General features: G+C 42.9%; 1 protein-coding gene across 3 annotated transcripts in view; it reads left to right on the top strand.

Moving 5' to 3' along the window:
• The window catches only part of Prdm10 (PR/SET domain 10), a 109468-nt gene that overhangs the window by 77406 nt on the left and 6307 nt on the right, over positions 1-25755 (top strand). For all 3 annotated transcript variants that reach the window (XR_007978873.1, XM_052188762.1, XM_052188761.1), the window contains exons 14-21: positions 39-218; positions 1184-1294; positions 4150-4350; positions 6600-6743; positions 7135-7305; positions 8236-8376; positions 9359-9527; positions 18857-18960. Coding sequence is in view for 2 of the 3 variants with exons in the window: in XM_052188762.1 (XP_052044722.1) it covers positions 39-218; positions 1184-1294; positions 4150-4350; positions 6600-6743; positions 7135-7305; positions 8236-8376; positions 9359-9527; positions 18857-18960 (1221 nt within the window). In the remaining variant the exon portion in view is untranslated. The remainder of the gene's footprint in view (positions 1-38; positions 219-1183; positions 1295-4149; positions 4351-6599; positions 6744-7134; positions 7306-8235; positions 8377-9358; positions 9528-18856; positions 18961-25755) is intronic.

The following is a 25755-nucleotide window of genomic DNA, read 5'->3' as shown; positions in this document are numbered from 1 at the left end:
TTGCCCCTACCCCTTTTTAACAAAAATTCTCCAAATAGCGAAAAGACAAACTCCGGGAGCACATGCAGAGGATGCATAACCCGGAAAGGGAGGCCAAGAAAGCTGACCGCATCAGTCGTTCCAAGACCTTCAAGCCACGGATCACGTCCACTGACTACGACAGCTTCACGTTCAAGTGCCGCCTGTGCATGATGGGCTTCCGGAGGCGAGGCATGCTGGTCAGTGCTGGAGCAGACAGACTGCAGATCCACCCCTCTTGTCCTTGGCAAGGAGCACATCTTAGATGCGTAGATGTGCCAGTCAGTGGCTAGGAGAGAAGAAAAGCAAGCAGCCCCTAGTTTGGGATTCTTTTCTTTCTGTCTCCCTTTGCCCTTCTGAACGCCCTTTTGAACAACCTTTTGAAAGACAGTTTCCAGGCCTTTCTTTCCCCGTTCTGATGCTGGGAACCAGGGGCCTTACCCCCGTTTGGCACGTGCTCTGCCACTGAGCCACATCCCTAGACCTCTGTCGCTTTTTATTATTTGTTTGTTTTTCTTTACCTTGAGCTCTTGGTCTTGGCTCGTTTGCTTTTCCCTCCTCTCATTTCTTGACTGTTCTCTCTGGTGGGGTCTTTATCTCCTCCCCAGTGTTCCCTATTACTGCCATCTTTGTCGAATTGGAAATGGTGACATTAAGGAGACTTCCCTTCAAAGCTGAGAGTGTGGCCCAGCTTAGAGGAATTATCAGGACAATTTATTGCTTTTAGCTGAGTCAGCCGTATATGTCTACTAAGGGAGTTAGAAAGTCTTAGTACTTAAAATTAGGACCTTACTTTGTATCCACTCAGCAGTCCTAGTAAGACAGTTGAAAAATGAAAGTCAGGTGTACATCCGGATAATTTGTTAGGAAACTCATGCTCGGCAGTTTTCCTTTCTCTAATGATTGTTCTTCTAGACAGACTGTTGGTGGTCCTTCAGGTGACTGGCTGCCTTCAGTTATTTGCCAAATGGTTTATTGTTAACTCCTGTTGACAGGGTCTATGGAGACTTTGGTTTCCAGTGTCTCTGGCATAAGTCTTACTGTTTTGAGCATTTGCTTCAGAATTTTAACCTTTAGCCATCAGTTTCAGAGTGTTTTGTTTTAACTTTGGTTTGTAATTGTTCACTCCCTGTGTGTGTGTCTGTCTCTCTTTCTCTCTTTCCAGGTAAATCACCTATCAAAGAGGCATCCAGACATGAAGATAGAAGAAGTTCCTGAGCTAACCCTACCCATCATAAAACCCAATCGGGATTACTTCTGTCAGTATTGTGATAAGGTAAAAGCAAAGTCTTCCTCCTGGCTTGGCTGCTGGGGCTCGGGGGTGGGGTCAGGCCATGGATGGATGCCAACCAGGGCTTTTCAGCATTTAGACAGAAAAGGCTGAAAGACAGCCTCACTGTAAGCCAAGGGCAGTAGAGAAGGCTCTGTGGTCAAGAGCAAGAGCTTACAACTGGGCCTGGAGAGATAGCTCAGTGGTTAAGAGCACTAACTGTTCTTCCAGAGGTCCTGAGTTCAATTCCCAGCAACCACATGGTGGTTCACAATCATCTGTAATGGGGTCTGATGCCTTATTTTGGTGTGTGTCTGAAGACAGCTACAGTACTCATATAAATAAAATAAATAAATCTTAGAAAAAAAAAAAGAGCTTACAACTGTTGTCAAGGATTCTCTCCCAATACCTATGCTAGGCGGCTCAGCCTCTTGCAATTCCAGCTCCAAGGAGCATGATGCCCTCTCCTTTCTTTCATAGGAACTACACAAACATGGTGCGCTTATAGACTGGCAGAGAGACAGGAACACACATGCATGTGCACATACACACTTTTAAATAAAAAATAAAGCCGGGCGGTGGTGGCGCACGCCTGTAATCCCAACACTCTGGGAGGCAGAGGCAGGTGGATTTCTGAGTTCAAAGCCAGCGTGGTCTACAGAGTGAGTTCCAGAACAGCCAGGGCTATACAGAGAAACCCTGTCTTGAAAAAAACCAAATCCAAAAAACCAACCCCCCCCCCAAAAAAAATAGAATAAATAAAAAATAAAATTTTAGGGGCTGGAGATGGTTCAGTGGTTGAGAGAGCATTTCTCTTCCAGGGGACCTGAGTTTACGTTGCATCACCCGCATCAGATGGTTCACAAACTGCCTGTAACTCCAGCTCCAGGGGATACTATACCCTCTTCTGGGTCTTTGCACTTATATGTGCATGTATGCAAATAGACATGTGCACATATTATAGTTTTATAAAAATTTGTAATTGACACTTTAAATGTGGTGGGACAGTGGTGGTGCATGCCTTTAATCCCAGCACTCAGGATGCAGATGTAGGCAGTGGTCTGAGTTTGAGGCCAGCCTGGTCTACAGAGTAAGTTCCAGGACAGCCAGGGCTACACAGAGAAATCCTGCCTCAAAAAAAAAAAAATAGCTAGATAGATAAACTATAATGTTAAAAAAAAGTTAAGCTGGGCAGTGGTGGCGCATACCTTTAATCCCAACACTCGGGAGGCTGAAGCAGGTGGATTTCTGAGTTCGAGGCCAGCCTGGTCTACAGAGTTGAGTTCCAGGACAGCCAGGGCTATACAGAGAAACCCTGTCTCAAAAAACCAAAAAAAAAAAAAAAAAAAAAAGAAAGCCGTTTTTTGAAGAATTCATTCATGTTGTTTTCTTATTGTCCCTTCTGACTATGACTTTTACAATAGAGAATATTTATTACCTAGAATATGAATTCATTTGAAATGTCCAAGGTGTAAAATAGTCTGTCAGCTTACAAGTTACAGAGTAGATAGGGCTTCCTAGGAGACTGACTGGGCAGTGAAAAGGTTTGTGGTGGAATTCTCTGCTTTAAAAAAAAAAAAAAAAGATTTATTTTATATATGTGAGTACACTGTTTCTGTCTTCAGACATACCAGAAGAGGGCATCAGATCCCATTACAGATGGTTGTGAGCCACCATGTGGTTGCTGGGAATTGAACTCAGGACCTCTGGTAGAGCAGTCAGTGTTCTTAACTACTGAGCCATCTCCCAAGCCCAAATTCTCTGCTTCTATTATTGTAGTTACATAAGACAGCGCTGTTATCTGTGGTGTGTACCTTTTACATTTTGGGTTAAGGGCAGTTTTTACAGTTCCTGTTTGTCTTAGAGTTTCCATTGCTGTGAAGAGAAACCATGAACAAGGCAACTCTTATAAAAGACATTTCATTGGGGCTGGCTTACAGGTTATTGTCATGGTGAGAAGGATGGCAGTGTCCAGGCAGGCATGTTGCTGTAGGAACTGTAAGTTCTACTTCTTGTTCTGAAGGCAAACAAAAGAAGACTATCTCCCATGTGGCTAGGGGAGGGTCTTGAAGCCCATCCCCACAGTGACATACTTTCTCCAAGAAGGCCACATCTACTCCAACAAGGCCAAACCTTCTAATAGTGCCACTCCCTGGGCCAAGCATATTCAAACCACCACACTATCTTATATAGAAAATTTACTTCAAACTACTCCACTTATTTATACAGAAATTTCAAGGAAATTACCTGGCATATCTATATTAGATTCTTACTTTATCCATTTGCCCTTGCTTCTTGAGAGCTAGGATTATAAGTAGAGAACACCATACCCAGACAGATTCTCTTCTTAAGGTTTTTTTTTTCCCCTTCATTTTTCTTTCTTTCTGGTTATTTTTTTTTTCCCCAAGAGCTGAGGACTGAACCCTTGTGCTCTACCACTGAGCTAAATCCCCAACCACCCCACCACCCCCTTCATTTTTCAAGACAGAGTTTTTCTGTGTAACAGAACCCTGGCTACCTGGAACTCCCTTTGTAGACCAGGATGGCCTCTGCCTCCTAAAAGCTGGGATTAAAGGTGTGTGCCTCCAAGCCTGACAGCCTTCTAATTTTAGGAGAGGGTTTCACTCAGTTCACACTGGTTTAGACTCACTGAGTATTCCAAGATGGCCCTAAACTAGATGTCCCCCAAGGGCCGAGATTACAGGCATGGCCCACCATACACCATGCTTGTTGATATGTTTTATTTGGGGGCAATATTGATACATTTTTCTCCTTTTCTTAGAATGAAATTTCTTACTTTGCCTTAAGCAAGAAGGTGGAACTGTGCATTGCTTTCAAATTTCAAATATTTAAACTTGCAGGTTTATAAGAGTGCCAGCAAGCGCAAAGCCCATATTCTGAAGAACCATCCAGGAGCTGAACTTCCACCAAGTATTCGGAAACTTCGTCCTGCTGGCCCTGGAGAGCCCGACCCTATGCTGAGTACCCACACCCAGCTGACGGGGACCATCGCCACCCCGCCTGTCTGCTGCCCACACTGTTCCAAGCAGTACAGCAGCAAGGTACGGTGCTGACTCAAACCAAGTGTGATGTCACAACCTCTACATGAGGATGTCTTAATAGATAGCTTTCTAATCCAGGCGTCCTGCATGGTGAGTTGATTGGCTGAAGGAGACTTGTGTGAGTAGGGACCACTTGTGGGAGTGGGAATGGAACAGTTTGTACTACTCCAAGTTACTGCTGTTGACCAGTCTGAGCACGCAGTTGCTTTCCTCTTGGTCTGTTTGTACCTTGTATTTGAGTGTACTTTGCTCCCAGTTTATGAGCTCATCCTGTAGAATCCCTATACAGGAACTGAGATACAAGTTTTTGAAAAGGGGGTCACTTCAGTGAGTATCCCACTTCTGGGGACACCATGAGGGTCTGGTTGTTTCAGGCATTGATGGGGATTGGGAATAAGTATGAGGTTTTGGATGCCGCTTGATGGTATAGAGTCATGTAAGTGTTTGCATGTCTCCTCTTCCTCCTGTCTTCTCCCCACATCCTGTTTTGCTTTGACAGTGTGATTGTTTCCCAAGTGTTGCCAGTGCTGCTTTGATTTCTTTATTGCCTTTAGGAGATGGGATCTCTCTGTGTTTCCTAGGTTGGCCTCAAACTCCTGGGCTCAAGTCATCTTTTCTGCCTCAGCTTCCCAAGTAGGTGGGCCTTATGTATACTAACTATTGTGCCTGGCTAAAACAAACCAACAAACAACAAGAACCAGCCAACACTCCCCCACCCCCTTGCAAGACAGAGAACTTTTTTAATGATTTATTTATTTATTTTACATATGTGAGTACACTGTAGCTATCTTCAGACATACCAGAAGAGGGCATTAAATCCCATTACAGATGGTTGCTGGGAATTGAACTCAGGACCATCTGGAAGAGTTAAGATGCTCTTAACTGTTGAGCCATCTCTGCAGCTAACGGAGAACATTTTTAAAGGCATCAAATGAAGTATTTTAAGAGGGCTGGAGAGATGGCTCAGTGCTTAAGAGCACTGACTGTTCTTCCGAAGGTCCTGAGTTCAAATCCCAGCAACCACATGGTGGCTCACAACCATCCATAATGAGATCTGACACTCTCTTCTGGTGTGTCTTAAGACAGCTACAGTGTACTTACATATAATAAATAAATAAATCTTAAAAAAATACTTTAAGAACCTCTGGAACAATTGCATGGGAGAGAGTTGCTAATTCTGGTCTCTCTGGATAAGGGTTTTCATTGCTGTGAACAGACACCATGACCAAGGCAACTCTTATAAAGGACAACATTTAATTGGTGCTGGTTTACAGTTTCAGAGGTCCAGTCCATTATCATAATGGCAGGAAGCATGCCAGCGTCCAGGCAGACATGGTGCTAGAGAAGGAGCTGAGAGTTCTACATCTGTTGCCTGTAGATTTAAAGCTACGGCCTTTGCCCAGGATCTGCTGTACTACCAGCCCCTCCCAACTTCCCTTCTGTTCTACTGGCTTTAGCTCCCAGAGGTGACCGCACTAACCGCTCCCACCTGAGACCTTTGAATCCGCATATACTCGCAGTTAATTCCTTTACAATTTGCATTCTTGGCATAATTACTGGGCACCGATATCTCCCGCCTGGATAAACATACCCTTACCAATTTGTTATTTTCATCTCTTCACCTGCCCTAAACTTAGTGGCTAGTCTTACCTGGCCTCTGCCAAACACCATTGGCCACCTGGCTGTAGCTTGCCACAGGCCCAAGCTTTCCCAGAGACCTCACATGGTTGCTTCATTCTTCTTCCTCTAGGACCCCCTGTGGCAGAAAGACCCCTCTCTTTCCTTGTGTCTGCCTTTTCCTCCAGGGACCCGGAAGTCCCGTGTGTACCTTCTGCTCAACAATTGGGCCTTAGTCTAAGTTACTGACAAATCAAGAACCAATTAGGGGCCAGGACTTTAACATGAGAACCGCCCCCTTCATACATCTTGATTCCAAAGCAAGTAGAAAGAGACTGTTTTCTGCAGGCAAGATGAGGCTCTCTTCCACACTGCGTGGAGATTGACCATAGGACCTCAAAGCCCACCTACGCAGTGACACACATCCTCCAACAAAGCCACGCCCTCTCCAACATTGCCACACCTCCTAATAGTGCCACTCTGTGGGCCAAGCATATTCAAACCACCACACGGTCATTGTTCTTTTTGCTTTGTTTTGAGACAAGGTCTTAGTATCTAGTTCAAGCTGACCTTAAATTTACACCTTTCCTGCTTTAGCTGCAGTAATTATTTATTTTTCCTTCATTTTCCAGACCAAGATGGTGCAGCACATTCGAAAGAAACACCCAGAGTATGCCCAGCTTCCCAACACCATCCATACGCCCCTGACGACAGCTGTGATCAGTGCCACCCCAGCTGTCTTAACGACAGATAGTGCCACCGGAGAGACTGTGGTGGTAAGTGGGTGACTTGGAAGACTGTCCTATTCCCCCTCACTGCCCCTCCTCTCTTTACAACCAGGCCATGCTGGTTACTGATCAACTTTTTGCAAATAGGTCGAATTACCCACAGCTTGCCGCGTTCTTAGCGTTGTGCTTCTGCTTGGGTCTCCTTACTGGTGCTTTCTAAATCTCTCTGCCAAGGGAGGAGCAGGAAATTCCTAATGCTTTCCTTCTCAGTGGTGAAATGAGCGGATCCACTGGCTCAGAGTCGGGCCCTCAGGCCAGTCTGTATTTCCTTGATTCGCCCCACGCCAAACTGAATGGTAGCAGGATTTAAGAGCACTGAGATTGCAACGGTGTTGTTACTAGTATGTTTTGTGATTGTTTGTTTTTTTTTTTTTCCTAGACAACAGACCTGCTAACTCAGGCAATGACAGAACTGTCCCAGACCTTAACAACGGATTATCGAACACCTCAGGGGGACTACCAAAGGATTCAGTATATCCCTGTGTCTCAGTCAGCATCTGGTCTGCAGCAACCTCAGCACATACAGTTGCAAGTGGTGCAGGTGGCTCCGGTACTGTGGCACTTAGTTCTTCTTCTCACCTGCATGAACACCATATTGCCAGTGGCCAGCATGGTAGCAGGAGTCAAAAGCATCCTTGGCTCTGTGTAAGGTGCAGCTGCATAGAAGAACTGAGTCTGAGGCGGTAGGAGAATAGCATCTCCACTGCCTTCTTCCCTCTGCCCCTCATGATGGCTCTGGACTTAGAAGAGTAAGAGGTTTCTACTGTAGATGGAAGTTCTCAGCTTCCATACACAGCCAGCCAGTACAGCTCTAGTGACTCCTCTTTCTGAGCTGTTCCTTAGTATTCTGCCTGACTGTCTCATAATGACCAAATCTGAGAAATGCCTACATGGACAATTGGATAATTTATTTCAGTGAGAGGTTTTAGTGATCTATCTATCTATCTATCTATCCACACACACACATATATGCATATCTATATACATATATGTATATATATGTAATATGTGTTATGAGGAAGTGGACTTAAGACATGAGCGAACATTGCCATTTTCAAATTATTTAGTCTCACGAATTGAAAACCAATACAGTTTTAAATGTCTGGAAATTGATAGATATCACTGTCACCCGGCATTAATTTAGTTGTTTTGTTTGTTTGTTTTAAGATAGGGTCTCACTGAGTAGCCTTGTCTGGCCTGGAGCTCACTAGTAGACCAGGCTGGCCTCAAACTCAGCAATCCACTTTCCTCTGCCTCCTGAATGCTGGATTAAAGACATGCACCACCAGGCCTGAACTGACTTATTGTTTTGACAACAGGGTCTCACTGTATAGCCCCAGCTGGCCAGAAACTCAAAACCTCTCGTCAGTTTTGCCTGTCAGGGAATATTATCTTTAAGGTGAACTTGCTCTCCGGGGATCTCTTCTACCTTTAATGAGTACATATCTATTTTGGAACCCGTTCTTATTTTTCCCGCCAGGCCACTTCCCCGCATCAGTCTCAGCAGTCCACAGTGGATGTTGGCCAACTGCACGATCCTCAGACCTACACGCAACATGCCATCCAGGTGCAGCACATCCAGGTCACAGAGCCCACCCCTGCAGCTCCGTCAGCAGCCCAGGTACGTTTCTCTATAGAGATGCAGAGAGTTCGGGTGACAACAGGGGCTATCAGGTTAATAACAGTGGACTCATTGCCCTCCGTCACTGAATGGTGCCACTATATTTGTGTCTTCTCAATTCTACTGTTGCCCCCACTTTTTATGTCGTTATTGCAAACGGTCTTGCATTCAGTTACCGGCTTCCCAGTAGAGCTCCGTGGTTTAAGATCCTAAAACTAAAACAAAACTTTCCATAGCCAGAAAGTTGCTTCTGTGACTTGGAGTAAGGTTAAGCCTGTCACTGGGATAGAAAGGGAGGTATGGAAATTCAGAGAGGGAGCAGTTCCACTTAGCTGGTAATAACGGATATTTTTGTCCTTTAGTTTTTAAATTAGTTCTTGAAGGGGGATTATATATATGCTTGTCATGACATCAAGGGAAGGAATTATGTTCTAAATAACATTTTAAGTATAAAAGGAGATAGGAAATTATAACAGGTTTATTAAAATGTTATTCTGTTTAGGACCAGGAAGTGCTGCTTAGTTAGCAGTTGGACTGTGGACAGTCCTGAGTTGCAGATGGTGGAGTGTGGGCTTGTCAGGAATCAGGAGCCAATCTCTCCACCAGATGCCTGGTGCGCGCTGTGCCTGTGCTTAGCTCTACTGTGGGTGGACTGGCCAAGGCCGCTCAGTGAGAACCAGGATTTCTGGGCCGTGTTTCCAAACATAAATGGTTACCTTTGTGACCGGATAAGATGTTTCACCTTCCTTGGTTTAAGCCTAGCTAATGTAAGCAATTACATACTTCCACACATTTGCCTTTACAGCAATTTAATTGAAATCCATTGTTTTAATATCTTTGTAGATTACCCTTGAAAAACAATATAGAGTTTTAGAGTTACAATTGTTTTTCATGAATCCTGCTCTTATTTAAAGTATTACTTACAAGTCTTAAGTCTCCTGGAATCTCAGTTTCCTCCCTTTTTTTTTCTCTTTCTCCCTAGGTAGCTGGGCAGCCATTGAGCCCCTCTTCTCAACAGGTGCAGCAGGGGCTCAGCCCCTCCCATATCCAAGGCAGTTCTTCCACACCAGGGCAGGCTCTACAGCAGCAGCAGACTTCCTCTGTACAACACACATACCTCCCCAATGCTTGGAACTCCCTCCGTGGTTATTGTAAGGAGAAGGGGGCAGTCGTTGGGTGGGGGGATCTCTGGCCATGTGTCTTCATTTCATCAGCTTTATAATAGGTTTTTGGATTGACGTACCAGTTACTCATTTTTAGTACCCTCTGGTATGTGTATGTGAATGCATCTGAAAGAAAAGTCAGGGCAGTGTTTAGACTTCAGCGCCAGTGCTATATTTTCAGAGATATTAAGCATATTACTGGAAGATGTGAAGCGGTGACTTAAGGTATGGATTAGATGGAGAGACGGTATATTGATGGTAATGTTTCATCCCTTTTATGTGTATTGATGTATATTTGTATATATTTGGTATTGGGAATGAAACCCACGGTCTCATTAAATGTCCATTTATGTAATAGTCACTGTGCTTGACCCTGGGTGTGTGTCTTAGTTACTTTTCTGCTGCTATGACAAAACACCATGACCAAGGCAACTTATATAAGAAATCATTTACTTTGGGATTACAGTTTAGCCAAGCAGTAGTGGCGCACGGCTGTAATCCCAGCACTCTGGGAGGCAGAGGCAGGTGGATTTCTGAGTTCGAGGCCAGCCTGTTCTACAAAGTGAGTTCCAGGACAGCCAGGACTACATACAGGACTATACAGAGAAACCCTGTCTCAAAAAAACCAAATCCAAAAAAAAAAAAAACCAACCCAGTTTCTGAGGATGAGAGTCCATGGCCATCACGGTAAAGAGCATGGCTGCACTCAGACCCCCTGCTGGAGCAGTCGCTGAGAGCCTATATGTTGAAACAGCTGTGGAGCAGGAGTAGCTAACTGGGAATAGCATCCCCAAATGCACCTCCTCCAATAAAGACACGCTTCTTAATTCTTCCCACAGTTCTACCACCAACTGGGGACCAAGTATTCAAATATACTAGCTTATCAGGGCCATTCTCATTCAGACTACAATATGTAAAAATTAACATTGACCTTACACTACATCATTAAGTAACCTCATACAACTTCATCCAGATCTTCCTGTGTGGCAGGAATGATTCTAACCCAGGTATATCAAAATTGGTATTTACAATTATGATATAAGTACAGTGACTATTTGCATTTTATACATAAAGCAATGTACATACAATAACTTGTCCAATAGGCTTACGTAGTTAACAAGAGATTGGAATCCAAGCTTAGGCTAAATCACCTCACTGAATTGCTTCTCCTAAAGGCCTTGAGATTATCATGTAGCAGAGAGGTTGACGTATTTGAGAAATATGTTCTGAAATTCCAAGGTTCATGCTCGAGTATGAACAGGCTGGCTGTTGGAGGTGAGAGTTGATTACGTCTTGCTTGATGCTCTGTAATTTCTCCTGGGGAGACATGAACAAACTTCTCTTCACCCCAACAGGGCACCTACAACAGCTCAATGAAATGATTCCACCCAGCTTTAGGTTAGTGAACCAATGAATGAGTTTATTCAGAGCATCTGCAGGAGGATGGCGACCTGGTTACTTACAGGGGCCTCAGAAGCATCTGCATCACCAAATGCCCATTTTAGCAGAGATGACTCACAAAAGGTGGAGCCCTGGAACCCTCTGCCCAATTTGTAGTCAGCTCTAGTGGAGAGAATTTCTTGCCAGCAATTGTCACTGCTTTTGTAATTTAGAGGACAGGCCCTGTGAGCTTGTAGCCACCACACTTCTTTAGCTCTGTGCATTTTCTTGCCTTTCCAAGTCTTAGGAATCTCCCTGTGTCACCAGAAAAGAGGAAAAAGCTATACACTCTCAGGCATTTGGCCAGCCCTTAAGCTCTTTCTACCCGTTATCCACCATGTGTCCTGAGTCTTGGAGAGGACTCTAGCTATGTCTGATTATTTTCTTTTATTTATTGCTGAGTCACTGCACCACTGTGACACACCAATAGTCACTTATTCTGAGGAGTTTGGATTCTCTGCAGTAACCACTAGCAACGGCAAAAAAAGATCTTCCCCCACATCTGAGGCTGACAGCAGGAGAAATATTTGGGCATAAACACAAATGTTTAAAAGCATTTTGACAGACACATCACATCTGTTTATATAGTTACTTCCCTGCTTGGGTCAGTGATCTCCCCTGTCAGTGTGGTCCTGGATTATAATATCAGATATAAGTTCCTTCCATTGTAGTGGGCCTTACATGCAGACAGAATAGTCAAAGCCAGTTTGCAGAGTGGGAGCTTCCAACCTTACGCCAGCCACATTTTTTCTGTGCCTTAGAGGCAAGTACAGTACTTTGGCATGAAAGCAACAGTAGTGGCAATACCCTTACAGTTTGTGTGTGCATCTCTAGGAACCTTCCTGGCAAAGAACTCATACTGGGCTTTTATTCAATAATCTACAGCTCCCAGAAAATGTTCTTCCCCATCCGTACAGCTTGTCCTCATTCAGACTCTTCAACTGTTCTTTTCATGTTCATTAAGATGCTTTCCAAATCTGTGAGCTCCTCCAGGTCAGCTTTATATAACATTTTTTTATGGGGTTGGGGGTTGCGGGAGCTCTAAGGCCTGTTACTGTTCACACTAAGAACTGGTCTTGAGTAACTAAAGGGATTCTAAGAAGAAACAGTATGAAGATGTAGTGTAGGAAACATTCCATCCCTGGCATCAGTTGTGGAAGAGCTGTGTTGGTCGCAGCAGCATCAGAGACGAGGATACTGCTCCATCTGCCCTCAATGGATGTCCACAATGATTCCTTACCTTGGTGGAAACCCACAAAGAGACTTTCCAGCCTTCTTTTCCAGGGGGAGTGCTGCTTCATGGGATCCCCAGCCCAGCCGTCTCATTGGTTCTTAGATTCAGGCCTCAGAGGGGAGCAGGACCCCACTCTAATTGCTGTGCTTGCCACTGAGCCAACTTTCCAGTTCTGTCAGGCCAGCACTGGGGCTGCTGCCTCTGCATTGGGCCCAGCTGGCTGCTAAAAGAGTCAGGGCTGCGTGATAATCTCCTCACCCAGCAGACCCTCTTTCAGAGGAACAATTTATGTAGCATATTTTACATAGATAACTGTTTTCCCCTAGGACAAACTTGATCTTTTTCACCCCCCCCCCTTTTTTTTAAATATGTCTTCTGTGAGCAACTGCTGTAGCTTTAAAGCTTTCTTGACTCACTAATTTGATTTACTATCAACTTTTTCCTTAGGAATGGCATCTTGACACAAATCTTTGTGCGTTTGCATTTGAGTGACTCAACAGGTTCCTGGGTTTGCTGGACTAGGTCATTCAGATCTGCCAGAGCCTCCTCCTTCATCAATGTCATATCTCACCATGGGACACAGCAAAGCCACTAAAACACCATACCAGTCCAGAGCCCATGCTGAATTAACTTCACCCACTGGTGAACACGGTAGAATGTGGCCCAGTGAACTGAGCATCCAACTCTACCTCTCTCATACTCAGTTTCTGTAGTAACAGCTCTCCTTCCACTATTGTCCTCTGGTTCCTGATGTTGAACCCCAGCCAGTACCGTGTGTCCCTGATGGCCTTTATGAACCAGTCTGTGAGACACCTATTTCCTTCCTTGTCTTGCATTATTCAGCCTTTGTCTCAAGGAAGGGTGGACAGTGTTATTACTTAGCTTCTTTTTGTCTGTAGTCAGACGGATCCCATCTGTCCCCACATCCTGCAGTTCCATGAGCCAGACTGAGACAGACTCTTTCATTCCTTGTTTAAAAGCCCCCCTCCCACCCATTTTGGGGGGGCTAGAGAGATGGCTCAGCAGTTAAGAACACTGCCTGCTCTCCCAGAGGTCCTGAGTTCAAATCCCAGCAACCACATGGTGGCTTACAACTATTCGTAATGAGATCTGACACCCTCTTCTGGGCTCTCTGAAGACAGCTACAGTATACTTACATATAATAAACAAACAAACAAACAAATAAGTAAACAAATAAACAAATCTTAACCCCCCCCAAAAAAAAGGCTTTCCCAGTCGAGTTCAGAGGCAGAGTAATTCTTGGTCATTGTAGTTTCCCGTAGTGGCCGTTATTATGCCTGCCCATCCACATGCTGAGTCAGATTTTCTCTTCCTCTGTACTACAGGTCAGACCAGAGGGCTCTTCTATCATTTCCATCCTTTTCTCTACCTTCTTGAAGGCTTAATTCTCATGGGTTCTGAATTTTTGGATTCACTTTCCCATGCATTCCATCAGCTGTAAACTACAACAAGCCAACCTCAACTCCTCTCTGTCTCATCTTCTCCTTTCCCACATTCCCACAAGACCAGAGGTGAATGCTGAGGAGGACACGCACCTGTTTGCTCTCCACTGGAATTCTGCCCTTACCTGGGCAGACAGCTCAGCCCCAGCTAACTGCCTTATCACCCAGAGCAAAGACCATGCAACAGCCTTCACCACGTGTTTACACTCTTACCCCCAGCATATTACGTTCAAGGACTGTAGTATATTCTCTGATACATCAGCTATTTGAGGGAGAGGGGGTTCCTGAACTTATGTAGTAGACCTCATTTATCAGATGTGCTACTCTGGACCAAGTAGGGGAAGATGGCTTTCCTGGGATCTGCGCTCCCCTCATCACAAGGTGCAGCACTCTCAAATAGCTCAGCTTTGGATATATGTCTTTTCATCTATATGCAGTTACTACTGTAGCAAGGAGGCACATCATCCCATCCGTCAAGCCATTCCAACATGGCTCCCACAGATGCAGGCTCCCCTGGGCTGCGCCAGTCCCAGCGACCGGTGTGCCTCGGCCGCTCCTCTCACCTCATCCTGGGTTCTGCCAGTCCCTCCCTGTTCAGGTGCCAGCTGTGCTGTGGGCTTTTTCCTGGAGACATGTGAAGAACTGTCTATTTACCCCAGATAACACTAACAGTCAAAAGTTATCACACCCAAATCTAGCTTGGTAAACTCATGAGTGTATTGGAATCTCCCACAGGAACATGGATGAAGGCCACTTACAGGTTGAAGACTGCTTACAGGTGACCTAGAGAGCCTAGTAGGTAGACTGAGATCTATACTCAGTTTAAGGAAGTGAAATGTCATATACATCTATAGTAATCATTTCAGGAATTAGCATTATAATTTGAAAAACTATTCTGCAACTGAAATGATTTAGTAGGAAAAGATCCCGTCCTTTTGACAGTGGAAAGCATAGGATAGGAACCCTCTGTACCCTCTATCTGACTTAAGTCTCGCCTGCCTCTCTTCCCCACGCCTGACTGGGTAATTTACTCATTGTATCCTTTCACTGTAAACATTTTAGTGTGTATCTGAAATGAAAATGGTGACGAATTCCGAGAACTTGGGCATTCAAGGTCATCCTCTGCTACTTAGCAAGTTTGAGGACAGCCTGGGCTACATGAGACCTTGTCTCCAAAAAAAGGAGAGGAGGCTGGGGAAATGTCTTAGTGGGTGAGAATACTTGCTACACAAGAATGAGGGTCTAAGTTCAAATCCCTGGTACCCAAATAAAAGCTGGGCGTGGCTGCTCATGCCTGTTATCTGAGTTAAGGAGTGGATACAGGCGGGTTGCTGGAGCAGCCTGGCGACAAGTGAGTTTCCAGTTCAGTGAGAGACTGTTGTGATAAGTTGAAAGTAATAGAGGCACAGAGGCAGACACCTGATGTCTTGCCCTAGCATGCATGCATATATCACAAACACAGAGACAGACAGAGACATTGACACACACAAACATACCAATAACAACAACAACAAACACTAAAGGGAGAATAAATGAAAACCCCCCCACGAAGACCTCTTTTTGTTTGTTTTGGTGCACAAGGCTAAGCACTTGCTCTGTTACTGAGCCCAAGATGTACCCAGCTGAAAACACTGGGGAAAAAAATCACGGTATTGCTATTATTCAGTCTAAAGCTAAATGGAAATAATTCTTTAACATCTTCAAATATAGTTCCAATACCCAGTCAGAATTCATATTCCTGGCTGGGTGGTGGTGGCACACTCCTGTAATCCCAGCACTCAGGTGGATTTCTGAGTTCGAGGCCAGCCTGGTCTACAAAGTGAGTTCCAGGACAGCCAGAGCTACACAAAGAAACCCTGTCTTGAAAAAACTAAATCCAAGAAACCAAAAAATCAAATCAAAACAAAACAAAACCCAAAGAATTCATATTCCTTTGATCATCTGAGAAAGGTGTTTGAGTTTCTTGTTTGAACTGAGTTCTGAGGAAGGGCCATTCTTGCAGCTAGCTGACTGCATCTTCAACTGTCTCTGCACACCAGCTTCTGTCTGCTGGAGAGACCCGGCCAGCCCTGTGCCCTGTAGTCCTCACACTGGGTTTTGCTGGTGGTATCCCTGTGTTATCACTTGATGTACTCTCTTCTATTTGTTTCCTGTAGACCAGCTAGATCTAGAGGATTGACCAGGGTTCGGTTCTTTTCCCCCAGGGGACTCGGCTGGGGTAGGGTGGGCGTGGGGAGTAGGGCCACGCCTCTTTCAGTAATGTTCAGAGCCACTAGTGCTTACTCTCTAGCTTCTTTGTCTCATTAGGGCAGAGTTGTGATACTCTAATTCGGTTCTGTCATTCCTATTTATTAGGTAGAAACATTCTTTTTGTTTGTTTGTTTGTTTGTTTTGTTTTTGTTTTCGAGACAGGGTTTCTCTGTGTAGCCCTGGCTGTCCTGGAACTCACTCTGTAGACCAGGCTGGCCTCGAACTCAGAAATCCACCTGTCTCTGCCTCCCAGAGTGCTGGGATTACAGGCGTATGCCACCACCACCCGGCGAAACCTTCTTTTTAAAAATTTTTTTTATTTCTTTATTTTATACATATGATGAATACACTGTAGCTGTCTTCAGACACACCAGAAGAGGCCATCAGATCCCATTTCAGATGGTTGTGAGCCACCATGTGGTTGCTGGGAATTGAACTCAGGACCTCTGGAAGAGCAGTCAGTGCTCTTAACGACTGAGACATCTCTCCAGGCCAAGGTAGAAACATTTTAAAAAGAGAAAAACAATTGTGCTAGGTATGGTGTAGCACATTATCTGTAACCTCAGTCTATAATCTTAGCACTTGGTAAGCAGGCCATAAATACCAGGCTACCTCGAAAGATACTATCGCAAACAAACAAACAAGAGTCAGTTTTAGAGCCAGAGGCAGGGGATCTCTGTGAATTTGAAACCAGCCAGGTCTACATAATTAGCTGAGGTTAGAAAGCTACATAGTGAAACCAGATCTCAAAATAATAATGAAAGTGAAGCAAGATAAGAAAGAAAAGAAAAAATTGTTATAATCAAAAAATTAAGATACAGCTTGCATAGCAGAATTAGATATTTTGAATGCCAGATTCATTACTTATTGTACTGTATTTCAAAATAGCAAGTCCGTTTCCTTACGTCATAATATCCCAGATGGTTAGTGGTTGTGTGGGTCTTAGTGTTATTTTGTGCTCGTGATATTTACATACATACATAGCCATGACACACTTTGACCTGCTGCATTTGTTACCTGTATGGGTGTTCAGGTGACCTCGTCTTTGGCTGTTCACCCCGGCACTTGCAATTTTCACCCGCGACCCTTTCCTGTGCTGGGAAGGCACAGTGTTCCAGGCTGACCCAGGCTCTCCCTGTCGCTGCCCAGAGTGGGCATCAGTCGATCGCCTACTCATCTTCCTTTCATTTTAGTGGAATATTAACACTGAATATCACCTGTGATCCTAGGCAGCTGTAAAGACTTTTGTGCCATGAATTCATACGACTCATTTCAAAGTTTAAAAAGTTTGTCTTTGTGGATGTTTGGAAGACACTTTTTTTAAAGAAAAGATTTATTTATTTATTATATGTAAGTACACTGTAGCTGTCTTCAGACACACCAGAAGAGGGCATCAGATCTCATTACAGATGGTTGTGAGACATTATGTGGTTGCTGGGATTTGAACTCAGGACCTCCAGAAGAACAGCCTCTTAACCACTGAGCCATCTCTCCAGCCCTGGAAGACACTTTTGACTGAGGAAGCGTTGGACGTTTCTTACATGATCCCTCTGTACTAGTCTCTTCACATATATGTAATTATCGTTAGAGGCCTGTTCACGGCAGGCCAGGCATGGTGGCACACACCTTTAATCCCAGCACTAGGGAGGCAGAGGCAGGCTCTGAGTTCAAGGCCACCCTAGTCTACAGAGCTAGTTCCAGGATAGTCAGGGCTACCACACAAACAAAAACAAAAATAACAACAACAACAAAACCATAAACAAAAAAAGAAAGAAAGAAAGAAGGAAAGAAAGAAAGAAAGAAAGAAAGAAAGAAAGAAAGAAAGAAAGAAAGAAAGAAAGAAAGAAAGAAAGAAAAAGAAGGGAAAGAGAGAGTAAGAGAAAGCCCGCCATTATCAGATCTTGCAAATGTGGGAAACCGTGGGATCCGGCTCTGGGAATGCGAGCACTGGCAGGGATGGGTGGTCTCCAGCTTAGGACTTGGGATCTTTCTTCTCTGGGCTATTTAGTCCCATATAGCTCAGGCAAGTCTCAAATACACCATGTAGCCCAGACTGGGCACATAGCTCAGCTGGTAGCATTCAGGACTCCCTGGGTTTAGCACAGCATAAATTGGGCATGGCACCACGTGCCCGTAATCTCTGGAGGTGAGAGTTAGGGCGACCAGAAGTTCGAGGTTATTCTTAGCTTCATAGTAAGTTTGAGGCTATTGTGAGATACATGGGTCCCTGTCTCCCCCCGACCCCCAAAGTGGTCTTTCTGTGTTGGCCTCCTGAGTGTGTTAGACTCGTGCCACCAGGTCCAGTGCATTTAGGATTTTCAGCACAGGATTGCTGTTTGTGGGTCAAGAACACAACCACACACCATTTTGGGCTTCTGCTTCTCAGACAGGGATCTCATTTTGTTGCTCTGGATGTTCTGGACCTTAAGCCTTCCTTTCTCTTTGGCTCAAGTGATTGGTTCACCTTTAGCCTTGAGTAGCTAGACGTATAGCTGCCATCAATACTTTATTATAAAGTGGGCTTTGTGTTGACAGGATTGTCCCTGTAGCTAATGCACAGTTTATTTTATGAATATGCCAAGGGGAGGATAGGCTAAGCTATAATGCTTGGCAATTTGTATATGCAAAAACATTTTTTGAAACAGGTTCCTACGTTGTAACCTTGACTGTCTTGAAACTACTTTGGAGGCAAGGCTGCCCTCAAACTCAAAGACCTTCCTGCCTCTGCCACCCTAGTACTGGGATTAAAGGTGTGCATTATAATACATGGCAATTTATGTGTATTAAATGCATTCCACTTAAGTGTGTTTTCAGTTTATGGTGAGTTTATTGGTATATAACCCCATAATATAGGTAGAGAAGCATTTGTTTCTTCTAGCACTTACACTAAAATCTAAGACCACTAAATTTTGTTTATTTCCTGCTTTCAGCATCTGAAATTCAAATGATGACGCTGCCCCCAGGTCAGTTTGTGATCACAGACAGTGGGGTGGCAACCCCTGTTACTTCTGGGCAAGTAAAAGCAGTGACTCCGGTAAGTCACCCTGCCAGCTGTGTTACAGCTTGGTCATGGTCTGTCTTCCCTCCCTCCCTCCCTCCCTCCCTCCCTCCCTCCCTCCCTCCCTCCCTTCTTCCCTCCCACTCTCCTTCCCTTTGAGGTACTGAAATTAGAACCCAGGACCCTGTACATAGTGGCTTGCTGGGTAGGTTATCTACCATTGAGCTACCTCCCCAGGCCTGATTAGGTCAGTTTTTTTTCATAGTTGATGATTGGAAAGCTGGCTCTTTATTGCTGAATCCTTAGTGAGTTGCTCAGTAGACTAGTGCCCAATGAATGTTGATTCAGCTCCTAACTATAACAAACCTACCAGATCTAGCATTTCTTATAAATATTACAAGACTTTAGCTGGGAGAGAATAATATAATAAATCATTTATGGTGTGTGTGTATGTGTGTGTGTGTGTGTGTGTGTGTGTGTGTGTGTGTGTTTGAGACAGGGTTTTACTGTGAAAGCCAAGTTGGAGCAAAGTCAGGAGAGGTGCAGGGAAGCCTGGCTATAGGGTACTCCTTATATAAACATGGAGCCAGTCTGCCTTAAGAGGGGTTCAGTGTGCCAGGTGCAGGCCATGCCAGTTAGAAGTGAACCGCCCCACTCCCTAGATTCAGTTCCCAAAGACCCATTCCACTGTCTGTCCCCACCCTACCCCACTCATCCTGTCCCACTGCTGTCCTCCCACTGCAGTGCCACTGGTCTCAACTTGGGTCGACTTTTACTGTCCAGGTGCAGGCTACAACAGTCAGAAGAACAGCTGCCCAGGTGCAGGCCACACCAGTCAGAAAAACTGGTGTATACAAAGCAAGCCAGAAAAAAAGATAAGTGAACTCAGGCAGAGACTCCTTGCTGGACCAGAGACCACACCGACTGGCGACCAGAACAATAGTTAGGCAGTCCAGCAGTGGACCCCTCCACTGTCACAGTACACTCAGTCCCCACTCCCATTATCATCACTGTATCACACCCCCTAAATCTGGCAGAGACTCCCTGCTGCACAAGAGGCCAGCTAGCCCCCAGAAATCCAGCCCCCAACCTTGACAGAGACTCCCTACTAGATCAGACAGACAGGGAAGGTCAGTCCAGTTGCCAGAAATCCAGGTCACAAAGACCAGAAGACCAAAGAGGAAACAGAAACCAAGGAACAAACACCCATCCAACAAAGACAAAGTCAGAAATCAGTACATATACCTGTAATCATCCATAACCCAGATGCCTAAGCACCAGTAACAACAGCCAGGGCAATATGGTACCCCTGGGCCCAGGTTTCTACAAAAGTAAGACCTGGATATTCAAACACAGTTGAAGCATAAGAAATTAACCTTACAACTTTATGAAGATGACACAGGTTTTTAAAGAGGAAATGAAAAAAAAAAAACAAAAACCCAAAAAACCCTGTAAAGAAATCAAGGAAAGGGTCTGGAAGGATGGCTTAGCAGTTAAGAACACTGACTGTTCTTCCAGAGGTCCTGAATTCCCAGCAACCACGTGGTGGCTCACAAACATCTGTAATGGGATCCAACAGCTTCTTTTAGTATGTCTGAAGACAGTTATAGTATACTCATGTAAATAAATCTAGAAATAAATAAATAAATAAATAAATAAATAAAGGCCAACACAAACAAAAAAATTGGAGAAAATCAATAAATCCCTTAAAGAGGGCTGGCTGGAGAGATGGCTCAGTGGTTAAGAGCACTGACTGCTCTTCCAAAGGTCCTGAGTTCAAATCCCAGCAACCACATGGTGGCTCACAACCCTCTCCTAATGAGATCTGACTCCCTCTTCTGGAGTGTCTGAAGACAGATACAGTGTATTTACATATAATAAATAAATAAATCTTTAAAAAAATCGCTTAAAGAATGCCAAGAAGAAACAAACAAACAAAAAAGAAGAAACAAACAGTTGAAGGATACCATTCAAGACTTGAAAATGGAAAGAGAAGTAATAAAAGACAAAGTGAGGTAATTATGGAAATATAAATATACGAAAGCTAATGGGAACCATATTCTATAATGATGTAAACATCGTTATAGAATATAAAACTTCCAGGAAATCTAGAACACAATGTAAAGACCAAACCTAAGAATAGTAAGAATAAAAGAAGGAGAAGAATCTCAGATCGATAACCCAGAAAGTATATTTATAAAAATCACAGAAGAAAGCCAGGCAGTGGTGGTGCACACCTTTAATCTCAGCACTTGGGAGGCAGAGGTAGGCCGATTTCTGAGTTCGAGGCCAGCCTGGTCTACAGAGTGAGTTCCAGGATAGCCAGGGCTATACAGAGAAACCCTGTCTCAAAAAAAAAAAAAAAAAAAAAAAAAAAAAAAAAAAAAAAAACAAAACAAAAAACAAACAAACAAAAAAACCAAAAGCAAACAAAAATCACAGAAGAAAATTTTCCTAACCTAAAGAAGGACATGTCTATAAAGATATAAGAAGCTTACAGAACACCAAATAGATTGGACCAGGGAAGAAAATCCCCTTGTCACATAAGAATCAAAACATTAAACACACAGAACAAAGATGGAATATTAAAAGCTACAAGAGAAAAAGGCCAAGTAACATATAAAGGTAGATCTGTTAGAATTACACCCAACTTCTCAATAGAGACTCTAACCACCGAAGGGCCTGGACAGATGTCTTGCAGACCCTAAGAGACCACAGATGCCAGGAGAGACTACAATACTCAGCAAAACTTTTAATCACCATAGATGGAGAAAACAAGATATTCCATGACAAAATGAAATTTAAATGATATCAGTTCATAAATCCAGCCCTATAGAAAGTGCTAGATCTCCAGCCTAAGGAAGTTAATTACACCCAAGAAAACACATGATAAAAAATTTCACACAAGCAAAAAACAAAAGAAGGAAACACACATACCACCACCAAGGACAACAAAACAACAGGCATTAACAATCAATCATTGGCCATTAATATCTCTCAATATCAATGGGTTCCATTCCTCAATAAAAAGACACAGACTCACAAAATGGATGCAAAAGCAGCATCCATTGCTGCCTACAAGAAACACACCTTAACAGCAAAGATAGACATTACCTCAGAGTAAAGGGATGGAAACAGATTTTCTAAGTGAATGGACACAAGGAAACTGGTGCATAAATGATAATATCTAACAAAATAGACTTCCAATCAAAATTAAAAGAGATAGAGAAAGGCATTTTATACTTATCAAAGTAAAAATCTACCAAGATGACATTTCAGTTCTTAATATTTATGCCCCAAACAAAAGGTACCTACATTATAAAAGAAACATTTACTAAAGCTTAAGTCACACATCAAGCCCCACATGTTAACGTGGGAGACTTCAATACTCTATTCTCATCAGTGGACAGGACATCCAGACAAAAAAACGAGACAGAGAAACAATGGAGCTAACAGACCTAACAATAGCTATAGAATATTTTACCCTAACACAAAAGAATATACTTTCTTAGCACCTCATGGGACCGTCTCCAAAATTGACCATATACATAGTTACAAAGCAAGTCTCAACAGATACAAGGAAATTGAAATAACCCCATTTCCTATCAGACCATCACAGAATAAAAAACAGAGGGCATACAAAATTGTGGAAACTAAACAACTCCCTACTGAATGATTACTGGATCAAGGCAGAAGTAAAAAAATTATAAACTTTTAGAATTCAGTGAAAATGGAAGCAAAACATACCCAAACTTATGGGACACAATGAAAGCAGTGATAAGAGGAAAATTCATAGCACTAAGAAACTAGAGAGATCTCATACTAGCAACTTAATAGCACACCTGAAAGCTCTAGAACAAAAAGAAGCAAACACACCCAAGAGAAGTAGATGGCACAAAATTATCAAACTTAGGTCTGAAATCATTAAAATAGAAACAAGGAGAACAGTACAAGGAATCAGTGAAACAAAGAATTGGTTCTTTGAGAAAGCAAACAAGATAGACAAACCCTTATCCAAACTAACCAAAAGGCAGAGAGACAGTATCCAAATTAACAAAATCAGAAACAAAAAGGAGGGCATTAACAACAGACACTAAAGAAACCCAAGGGTTACCTGGGCTGGTGGCGCACGCCTGTAATCCTAGCACTTGGGAGGCAGAGGCAGGCGGATTTCTGAGTTGGAGGCCAGCCTGGTCTCCAGAGTGAGTTCCAGGATAGCCAGGACCACACAGAGAAACCCTATCTCAAAAAACCAAAAATAAACAAGTAACCCAAGGGCTGGAGAGATGGCTCAGCGGTTAAGAGCACTGATTGCTCCTCTAGAGGTTCTGGGTTCAATTCCCAGCAACCACATGGTGGCTCACAACCATCTGTAATGGGATCCGATGCCCTTTCCTGGTGTGTCTGAAGACAGCAAGAGTGTACTCACATATATAAAGTATTTAAATCTTAAAAAAAAAAAAAAAAACCAAAGAATCATTAGGTCATACTTCAAAAATCTATATTCCACAAAATTGGAAAATCTAAAAGAAATGGACAAATTTTTTGGTACATACTGATTACCAATGTTAAATCAAGATCAGATAAACAATCTAAATAGACCTATGCGGGAATAGAAGCAGTTATTAAAAGTCTCCTAACCAAAAAAAAAAAAAAAAAAAAAAAAAAAGCTCAGAGCCAGATGGTTTTATTGCAGAATTCTGCCAGATTTTCTAATGTTAATATTAGTAAGAGCTAATGTTAATACTCCTCAAATTAGTCCACAAATAGAAACAGGAACATTGCCAAGTCATTTTCTGAGACCAAAGTCACCCTGACAACCAAACCACACAAAGATACAACAAAGGAAGAATTACAGACTAATTTTCTTCATGAACATTGAAGCAAAAAGATGCAATAAAATACTTGCAAAATGCTGGGCGGTAGTGACGCACGCCTGTAATCCCAGCACTCTGGGAGGCAGAGGCAGGTGGATTTCTGAGTTTGAGGCCAGCCTGGTCTACAAAGTGAGTTCCAGGACAGCCAGGGCCATACAGAGAAACCCTGTCTCGAAAAAAACAAATTAAAAAAAAAATACTTGCAAACTGAATCCAGGAACTTATCAAAAAGATCATCTACCCATGATCAAGTAAGCTTCATCTCAGAGATGTAGGAATGGTTCAACAAAAATTTGTCAAAGTAATCCACTATATAAAAAAACTGAAAGAAAAAAAGTATGATCTTCTCGTTAGATGCTGAAAAAGCCTTTGATAGAATACAACACCTCTTTATGATAAAAGTCTTGGAGAGATCAGGATAATGGACATACCTAAACATGATAAAGACAATGTATAGCAAGCTGATAGCCGGCATCAAATTAAATGGAGAGAAACTCCATATCTATTCAGTATAGTAGTTGAATTTCTAGCTAGAGCAATAAGACAACTAAAGGAGATCAAGGGGATACAAATTGGAAAGGAAGAAGTCAAAAGTATCACTATTTGAAGATATGATAATATATATGAGTGACCCCAAAAATTATACCATGGTATTCCTATAGCTGATAAACACTTCAGTGAAGTGGTATACAATATTAACTAAAATAAATAGATGGATAAGTAAGTAAATAAATAAATTCCAGTAGCCCTTCTATATACAAACAGCATACCAGCTGAGAAAGAAAACAGAAATAACACCCTTTACAATGCTCACAAACAATATAAAATATCTTGATGTAATTCTAACAAAGCAAGTAAAAGACTTGTTTGATTAAAACTTTGTCAGCCGGGCAGTGGTGGTGCACACCTTTAATTTCAGCACTTGGGAGGTAGAGACAGGGGATTTCTGAGTTCAAGGCCAGCCTGGTCTACAGAGTGAGTTCCAGGACAGCCAGGGCTACACAGAGAAACCCTGTCTAGAAAAAAACAAATCCAAAAAACTAAAAAAAAAAAAAAAAAAAAAAAAAAAGAAAATTCACATGATAAAACAACCCAGGATAGCTAAATCAATTCTGAACAATAGAACTTCCAGAGTTATCAATTTCCAGAGGAATCAATAGATTTCAAGCTTACCACAAAGCTATAATAAAAACTACATGGTATTGGCATAAAAATAGTTTAACCAATGGAGTTGAATCAAACACTCAGATGTAAATCTACACACCTATAGACACCTGATTTTTGACAAAGAAGTCACAATTACAATGGAAAAATGAAAGCATCTTTAACAAATGGTGCTGGTCTGACAGTATGTTGGTACGTAGAATGCAAATGGATTCATATCTATCACTCTGAGCAAAACTCAAGTCCATGTGTATCAAAGACCTTAACGTAACTAGATACACTGAATCTGAGAGAAGAGAAAGTGGGGAATATCCTTGAATTCATTGGTACAGGAGACAACTTCCTGAACAGAACATCACCAACAGCTCAGGCACTTTAAGATCAATAATTAACAAATGGAACCTCATGAAACTGGCACTCTGTAAGGCAAAGGAAACCATCAATAGCACAAAATGACAGCCCACAGAATGGGAAAATATTTTCACTAACCCACATCTTACAGAGGGCTACTTTCCAAAATATATAAAGAACCCAAAGCCGGGCGGTGGTGGTGCACGCCTGTAATCCCAGCACTCTGGGAGGCAGAGGCAGGCGGATTTCTGAGTTCGAGGCCAGCCAGGGCTACACAGAGAAACTCTGTCTAGAAAAAAACAAATCCTAAAAACTAAAAAAAAAAAAAAAAAAAAAAAACCCAAGAAAATACACATCAAAAAATCAAATAACCCAATTTAAAAAATGGAGTACATAAGTAAACAGAATTCTCAACAGAGGAATCTCAAGTGGCCAAGAA

Source organism: Apodemus sylvaticus, chromosome 7, assembly GCF_947179515.1.
Source record: "Apodemus sylvaticus chromosome 7, mApoSyl1.1, whole genome shotgun sequence".
NCBI classification, from domain to species: domain Eukaryota; kingdom Metazoa; phylum Chordata; class Mammalia; order Rodentia; family Muridae; genus Apodemus; species Apodemus sylvaticus.
The sequence above is the reverse complement of the archived record's forward strand: the minus strand, read 5'-3'. Positions and strand labels throughout refer to the sequence as shown.